The following is an 8,501-nucleotide window of genomic DNA, read 5'->3' on the forward strand; positions in this document are numbered from 1 at the left end:
ATCTCGGTCTATCTCTCATTTATCACCCATCCATCCTTCCATGTGTCTATCATCCATTCTTTCATTTATCTGCTTTTCTGTCCCTCCATCTCTATTCATCCATCATTCCATCCATGTTTTTCTGTCCATCCATCCTTCATCCATCCATTCACGTCTTTCTGTCTACCATGCATGCTTTTATTTGTTTTTCTGCCCATCAATCTCTGTGTATCCATCCTTCCATTTATCTCTTTTTCTGTCCACCCTTCCTTTCATATATCTGTCTTTTTGTAATTCATCCTTCCATGTATGTTTTTTTTGGCCCATGTCTATCTATCTATCTATCTATCTATCTATCTATCTATCTATCTATCTATCTATCTATCTATCTATCTATCTATCTATCTATCTATCTATCTATCCATATATCTGTTTTTTTTATGTCCAAATCTAACCAACAACATGCAACAAATGCAACAACCAAACAATCCATTCTGAAAAATCACTTAAGATGTAAAAGTGGTTTCTAAACTTACCAGTTCTAATCTTAACCAAGTTATGGCTCCATCTATTTTGGCTCTCCGAAGCTCTTCGTTCACTTGTAAACTCTTTCCGATCGGATGAATAGCTGTCTCAGCAGATGTTCTCGGTTCTGCTGATGTTCTGAAAGCATGCAACAGCTTGTTCTTGATGTTCTCCAGAACCATGATGGACACAGAGTCCTCATACTGAGTTTCGGAGTTCATTGTGATATCCGGTCGAGCACAACTGAGTCCTGGTCCAAAACGTCCCTCGGAAAGAATTCAGTGCTTTTATACCGCACCAGTATTTCTTATTGCCTATTCTTCTATCCAACTGAAGCTGCATCCATTCTTTCACACAAGTCTTCCTCCTCCTTTGGCACACTGTCTCCTCTAACTAAATCGCAGAGATCGATACAGAGATTCCGTCCCGAATCTGAAGCATGTTTTTGTGTCTCTCTTGCTCTGGGACCAGCTTGTTTTGTCACTGTTTCTATGGCAATCCAGCCCCTCCACCCCGTCAGTAACCCCAATAAGAATGGAGGGACATTGTAGACAAAGACTATTGTTGCATTTGAAGAACTGAAAAGATTCCCCTCCCCTTCTCCTTCATTCTGCTCCTCTAAGCCCCCATTCAAGCATTGTGTGAGAAATAGGGTGTGAGAAAGATCTCAGTCGCGTCTTTGTGAGGCATCACTGTCTCTGTTTTACAGCAAGTTTTTTCTGACCTTCAGACTGGTTTTAGCAGCTGAAAGCTCTCCCTTTCAGCGCCGCAAACAAATGAGCGGTTGGGAAGTCGGACACCGTGTTACTCAACAGTTTGTTGAGAGCGAGAACGTTTTTATCACTTTTGCGGATAAAGACACGGGATTCTCAGAGGACGGGAAAATCCACATCGTTTTGGCAGTCCGAGAACAATCTTTTCGCTCTCTAGAGAAACAGGAACAGAAGTCTAGTGTTCTGCCTTCTGTTGTGTACAATGACTGCGACAAGGGAATAAGTGAGAAAAGGAAGGAGGGAATGTATTGAAAGACATGACTGATCAAATCCTATCAGCTCTTAAAGGATCTTTTGTACATCACCTAAAGAAAGCTGAATGAGAGACACAATATGTGCATAGAGGAGAATAAAATGCAAGCACAAATGCATTTCCTTCAGTTATCTGTAGACTATGGATTAGGTCTTTAACTTAATGAGGTCTCAGCGCATCAGTAAATGTGATAGATTATGCAAACAAAACATTAACAATTGCTGGACGCGTTGCTTGAAATAATGCAACCTTTACGCTGCGTTCAGTGGACCGCACATAAAAATGAGATTACGTTTTCTGGCCATAAAGCAGAGAACGACATGACAATATAATAGAGTCTGAATGAGCTGCTTGGCGTGACTATCAGGAATAAGCCATTTATCTAAGAAAAGACAGCCTCTGTTCCAATAATGAATGGAAATCTGCACAATTAACATGTTCTTGAGTCTAAGAGTTGTAAAGGGGGATGACAGATGTTTCACTTAATTATAAAATAATTATTTTGTAAACTTTATTATTGCGTATACCAGGAAAAGTAGAATTATGTATAAAAATAATATATATATACAGACGTGGACAAAATTGTTGGTACCCTTTGGTCAATGAAAGAAAAACTCACAATGGTCACAGAAATAACTTTAATCTGACAAAAGTAATAATAAATAAAATTCTATAAATGTTAACCAATGAAAGTCAGACATTGTTTTTCAACCATGCTTCAACAGAATTATTAAAAAAATAAACTCATGAAACAGACCTGGACAAAAATGATGGTACCCCTAACTTAATATTTTGTTGCGCAACCTTTGAGGCAATCACTGCAATCAAACGCTTCCTGTAACTGTCAATGAGACTTCTGCACCTCTCAGCAGGTATTTTGGCCCACTCCTCATGAGCAAACTGCTCCAGTTGTGTCCGGTTTGAAGGGTGCCTTTTCCAGACTGCATGTTTCAGCTCCTTCCAAAGATGCTCAATAGGATTGAGGTCAGGGCTCATAGAAGGCCACTTTACAATAGTCCAATTTTTTCCTCTTAGCCATTCTTGGGTGTTTTTAGCGGTGTGTTTTGGGTCATTGTCCTGTTGCAAGACCCATGACCTGCGACTGAGACCAAGCTTTCTGACACTGGCTAGAACATTTCTCTCTAGAATTCCTTGATAGTCTTGAGATTTCATTGTACCCTGCACAGATTCAAGACACCCTGTGCCAGACGCAGCAAAGCAGCCCCAGAACATAACAGAGCCTCCTCCATGTTTCACAGTAGGGACAGTGTTCTTTTCTTGATATGCTTCATTTTTTCGTCTGTGAACATACAGCTGATGTGCCTTGGCAAAAACTCTCATCTGTCCACAGGACATTCTCCCAGAAGCTTTGTGGCTTGTCAACATGTAGTTTGGCATATTCCAGTCTTGCTTTTTTATGATTCGTTTTCAACAATGGTGTCCTCCTTGGTCGTCTCCCATGTAGTCCACTTTGGCTCAAACAACGACGGATGGTGCGATCTGACACTGATGTTCCTTGAGCATGAAGTTCACCTTGAATCTCTTTAGAAGTCTTTCTAGGCTCTTTTGTTACCATTCGGATTATCCGTCTCTTAGATTTGTCATCAATTTTCCTCCCTGCGGCCACGTCCAGGAGGTTGGCTACAGTCCCATGGATCTTAAACTTCTGAATAATATGTGCAACTGTAGTCACAGGAACATCTAGTTGCTTGGAGATGGTCTTATAGCCTTTACCTTTAACATGCTTGTCTATAATTTTCTTTCTGATCTCTTGAGACAACTCTTTCCTTTGCTTCCTCTGGTCCATGTCGAGTGTGGTACACACCATATCACCAAACAACACAGTGATTACCTGGAGCCATATATATAGGCCCAATGGCTGATTACAAGGTTGTAGACACCTGTGATGCTAATTAGTGGACACACCTTGAATTAACATGTCCCTTTGGTCACATTATTTTCAGTGTTTTCTAGGGGTACCATCATTTTTGTCCATGCCTGTTTTAGTGAGTTTATTTTTTTAATAATTCTGTTGAAGCATGGTTGAAAAACAATGTCTGACTTTCATTGGTTAACATTTATAGAATTTTTATTTATTATTACTTTTGTCAGATAACAGTTATTTCTGTGACCATTGTGACTTTTTCTTTCATTGACCAAAGGGTACCAACAATTTTGTCCACGTCTGTATATATTTTATATTTTATATATATATATATATATATATATATATATATATATATATTTTTTTTTTTCCCAGTTATTCCAGCAGGTTTACAAATTAGTCTGAAATACGTTTTGGAGATAGGCTTTAAAAATAAACAAACCAAAACAAAACTTGTGCATGTGTGTGTATATAGTTATATACTAATTTACATGTGTAATGAGTAATGTGCTATCTAAATCAGAATATTAATGATAAAAACATTTAGTTAATATTCATCACAACACGCTTCAAACTGATTTTTTTTATTAAAATGGCCATTAATATTTACAAAAACTGTTAAAAGCAAAAACTGATCATTACATTATAAAATGCATGTCATATACAGTAAGAAAATATTGTATGGTAAATAAGGTTAACATTTATGAGGATATGTAATAGCTCACATTTTGGTATAAACAACTCTTAGTCATGTAGTTTCATAATAGCTTAAAAATCAAAACAACTGCAAAAAAAAAGGCAAAAGGCAAAAACAACGTGCTTCTCTGAACTAACCATAAGCATATTTATCTGATGCAGCTCTGTCGTTTGGTGTGATCTGTCCACTCAACTTCATCAGCAGCTTGACGATAAGGCCAGCCTGAAGTAAAAAACACACAGACGATCAACCTTTGGTTTCACGTTGTCACAATGAATTTCAAGATGCGAAGACACAAACCTGTTTGGTGTGCACAATAAAGTTCTTCTTGTTCTCTAGACTGTGTATTTGGACGTATTGGTCAGCCTGACCCAGCTGCCACATAAATGTCCCATACTCCAAACTGAGATGAAGCACCTGATTAATAAAACACAACAACGTCACACAAAATTCAAGGGATAAATTAAATGCAAAAGCATCTGTCCATCTGATATAAAGTGACTGGAATCTCACTTTTGTCTCCATGTTCATTAGATGCAGGCCTTTGGTGTTCACCCCCACATACACTCGAATGACTTTGTGGGTACTGGAGCTGGCCTTGGTGAACACCTGTCCTGTGAAGAAAGCCGCCCCATAGGTGGGGATATCCCAGCAGTTCTGCAGAAAGAGTCTCTGGAGGTGGTGCATCTCTTTACTCACACCCTCACTGGTGCTCAAACTCTACAGACACGCAAAGAATTGAGAAAATCGTATCACCTCGATAAGCGTAAGAGTGCAATTATGTTAAAAATCTTACCATAACCAACAATTTGAAAATGACCTGAACTGACACACCTTGTACTCGTGAAGTATCCTGTTAGTCCAATGATGTGCTTTGCTCTTGACCTTCGAGATCGGAACTATGGATTTGAGGTTTTCCTCACTGCATTAAACAAGAAATATTCACGTCTTTCATCACTAACAGTGACTGACAATATGAAGAAATCGATTAGGGATGGTGCGACATACTTCAAAAAGCCCTGTTTGTGCTTCTTGCTGTCGTAGTTTCCATAAATGATCTGCAGGAGGAGGCTGGCGAGAGTAATTAGCTTGCTGTCTGACGCTGATAGGAAGCCTTTGAGGAGGCAGTGGCGAGCTTCATCAAACAGCATGAGGATGGACTTTGGATCTTCAACCTAAGAGGAAAACTCACATGAGTTTCACAGCAGGATGCAGAAGGAGACTCCAAACCATTGCTTTAAATGTGCTGAATGTAGAATTGTAGAACATAGTCGTTAAATTAAGAATTGCAGTCTTCAAAATAATTTTTCACCCCTCGTCCTCAGACTTGACAAACGCAAGTTTCTAGATTGACAGCACCCACAGAAACGAGGGTTACACAGACCAAAACAAACACAGATATTTAATCCCGGAACACTTTCAAAGGACAATCAGTCTGACTGTGGCATTGTTTTTCAGAAAAACACTTTTTCAGAGAAGCATGTTAACTTATGTTCATTAATATCTGCAAACATATTATGGTATTTTTAGGCTTTAGCAGAGTCTAAAACTTACATACAGCACCTTTAAAAACGTCATGTGGATCAGCCGAACCAAAAAACTGATTGATCAAAGATAATGTGTCAGAAACCTTTTTTTCTATTTCTAAAGGTAGCCGGACATCTCTGCGCAGGAAGAGCTGTGGAGTTTCTCTTTGGGGATCTAGAGCAGTGAGATCAGTCACTATCTCGCTCCAGATCCCTAAGTGCTGCAAGGGCTTATGGTATGGCTTCAGCTGTAGAGCTAAAAACACCACAGGGTCAGATTTGTCTCATTTCAAATCAAATAAGAAAGTTAAGGTGATGTGATTTTTCAGGTGTGATGTCTCACTGAGGTTCTCTGAGCAGATCCAGATGGTGAAGTACTGTTGTGTCTCCTGCGACAGTCTCATGCCCTCCATGATCTGCTGCACTGTTGTGTTGTTCCCATGTTTCAGTTCAACGGTCCTATATGATCCATCCATACGATAAATTCTCACCTTCTCGTACTGAAAGACACCAAAACACGCTACTCATCATCTGCAGGACTGTTGTTGTGTTGTAGAACATAGTGGTTTCACACTTACTGGTTTATTGTTGGCTTGCTGAAGAAGTTTCACCGTCTCTTCCCAGTTGTTTTGTTTGCTCTCTTCACATACTTGAAGGGGGGATCTTTTCTGTTGGTCCTCAATGTGCTTAAAATGAAAAGAAATCCCAAAAATAATCACATTAATTTGTCTGTTTAGAATTTGGAGTCATGTCAGGTGTAACAGTTGTATTCATAGTGAGAGGCAAGAATAGAAAAAAGGAATACATTTGAATTAATACATTAGGTCAGAATTATTTATTTTTCTTTTAATGCTAAAAATCATTAGGATACTAAAGTAATGACCACGTTCCAAGAAGAAATAGGAAAACTTCTACCATAAATATATCAAAACATAATTTTTCATTAGTAATATGCATTGATGAGGACTCCACAGCTTTAAAGGCGAGTTTTTCAATACTTTGATTTATTTTCACCCTTTAGATTCCACATTTTCAAATAGTTTTTATCTCAGCCAATTAGTGTCCTGTCCTAACCATACATCAATGAAAAGCTTTTACAGCTTTCATGTGATGCATAATATTAATTAACACATATATTAATATGACTTATATTAAGAATAGTGTTTTAAAATTAGCATAGACAATTAAATATAAAATGTGGTACTACTCACTCTGTCTATCTCCGGGTGCTGAAGAAGGAGCTGGACGATTTCTGCATGACCACCAATGGCTGCGAAGTGTAAAGGAGAGCTCAGTTGGCCGTTCAACAGATTGGGGTTACAGTTCCCTTTCTCCAACAGGAGCTTGGTGGCCTCCACCTTCCCATGCCTGAAGTCAGAGGAAAAACATATGAATTTATATTCTAGATGGCCTTTTACATCTGGAGATCTCCTGTTTCCTAATGAGAAACAAAGAGACCTAAACAAACACTTTGTGTGCAGTTACTAATTTAAAGTAACAGGAAGCTGATATATACCAGCATGCATAATGAATGGGTGCCCAGTGGTCACTGTCCAGCTGTTTAACTGATAAACCTCCCTCCAGCAGTTTGGACAGCAGCTCAGTGTCTCCTTCACAGGCACTGCGGTGAAGAGGGAAATCATCCACCCACTGGCGCTCCCTACAGGACACAAACATGATCATACCAACAGCGGATGTATATTTGGATTATTTTGGTATTGAATGATCTCCGATGTTTAACGGCTTAATAAGACAACACGCCGAAGAGCAATGGCTTTTTAATGTCATGTACTGACTTGTCTTCTGTGACGCTGGTCATACTGTGCTGCCATTTGTCTCTCTTTGGAATCTGAATTTTGGAATAATCTGGTGCTCCCAAGCCAAAGTAAGGGTTGATGATGACTTTGTCCACCTTGATGCAAGAGTTTAATAGTTATATCAGAAATATTATTAAGCATTCAAGTGAAAATAAAATACATAGGACTACTGAGTTTAAAGGTGCTTTAAGGTTTTTAAAACCTCTGTATGAATATCATTTTTTATATTTTTACTTAATATAATACAACAGCATTTATAAATCTTTTATAACATTAGAAATGTCTTTCCTGTCATTTCTGATCCAATGAATGCATCCTTGCTCAATGAAAAGTACTAATTTCTGTCTTATTGAGCACACACTTTTGAACACTTGGGTCATTTCAATTATAGGCATGGTCTATGAACCCGAATGAAATCGAGTCTTACTCTGTTAGTGTACTGCAGATCTGTCCCATAGAGCGGGTTCTCAATGCACAAGTCAGCTTTCTCTAGGGACATCATCTTGCTCTTGATCTCCAAAGCCGTATAGCCCATGTGGAGCAGGCTGTCAGTTTTCTTGCTTTCCACTGCATAGGCCGGATTACTCACATTAGTTTTCACACGGTCTACCGGAGCCGGCCGAAAAAGAGCGGGAATGGCATGAGGCACAGTGTGCTGCTCTGCTAACCACCTGACACAAACAGAGACGTACAGTTGTCTGAAAGCTTTGAGAGAGTTTGAGTGTATTCCCAAAAGGACTTAATCTTTTTGGTCAGGTTTTAACTTGGAAAATGATATAACAATCACATTTGCATTTTTTTATTCATACATTTTTTACATGAACACAATTCAGTCTCATTGTTAAGCAATGTTTTTGGCATAGTATATATATATATATATATATATATATATATATATATATATATATATATATATATATATATATATATATATATACTATCTATTGTATTGGTGTCCCCTGATTTCAGACGTGTTCCCTTATTAAAAATCCCTTGTAAAATAATTTACATTTTAGTGACATTATTTCTAGGAAATTATATCATCT

The 8,501-nt window shown here is 38.3% G+C and overlaps 1 protein-coding gene across 1 annotated transcript in view; it reads right to left on the minus strand.

Annotated features, from left to right (window-relative positions):
• Window positions 1-3,991: 3,991 nt before the first annotated feature.
• Window positions 3,992-8,501, minus strand: part of krit1 (KRIT1 ankyrin repeat containing) — a 6,539-nt gene continuing 2,029 nt past the window's right edge. The window contains exons 6-17 of the mRNA XM_043216966.1: window positions 7,883-8,126; window positions 7,435-7,550; window positions 7,155-7,298; window positions 6,850-7,006; window positions 6,217-6,324; window positions 5,982-6,138; window positions 5,743-5,894; window positions 5,121-5,287; window positions 4,947-5,034; window positions 4,626-4,832; window positions 4,413-4,529; window positions 3,992-4,334 (exon numbers count right to left, since the gene is read on the minus strand). Coding sequence (XP_043072901.1) covers window positions 4,245-4,334; window positions 4,413-4,529; window positions 4,626-4,832; window positions 4,947-5,034; window positions 5,121-5,287; window positions 5,743-5,894; window positions 5,982-6,138; window positions 6,217-6,324; window positions 6,850-7,006; window positions 7,155-7,298; window positions 7,435-7,550; window positions 7,883-8,126 — 1,747 coding nt within the window. The 3' untranslated portion in view covers window positions 3,992-4,244. The remainder of the gene's footprint in view (window positions 4,335-4,412; window positions 4,530-4,625; window positions 4,833-4,946; window positions 5,035-5,120; window positions 5,288-5,742; window positions 5,895-5,981; window positions 6,139-6,216; window positions 6,325-6,849; window positions 7,007-7,154; window positions 7,299-7,434; window positions 7,551-7,882; window positions 8,127-8,501) is intronic.

Source organism: Puntigrus tetrazona, chromosome 19, assembly GCF_018831695.1.
Source record: "Puntigrus tetrazona isolate hp1 chromosome 19, ASM1883169v1, whole genome shotgun sequence".
Taxonomy (NCBI): domain Eukaryota; kingdom Metazoa; phylum Chordata; class Actinopteri; order Cypriniformes; family Cyprinidae; genus Puntigrus; species Puntigrus tetrazona.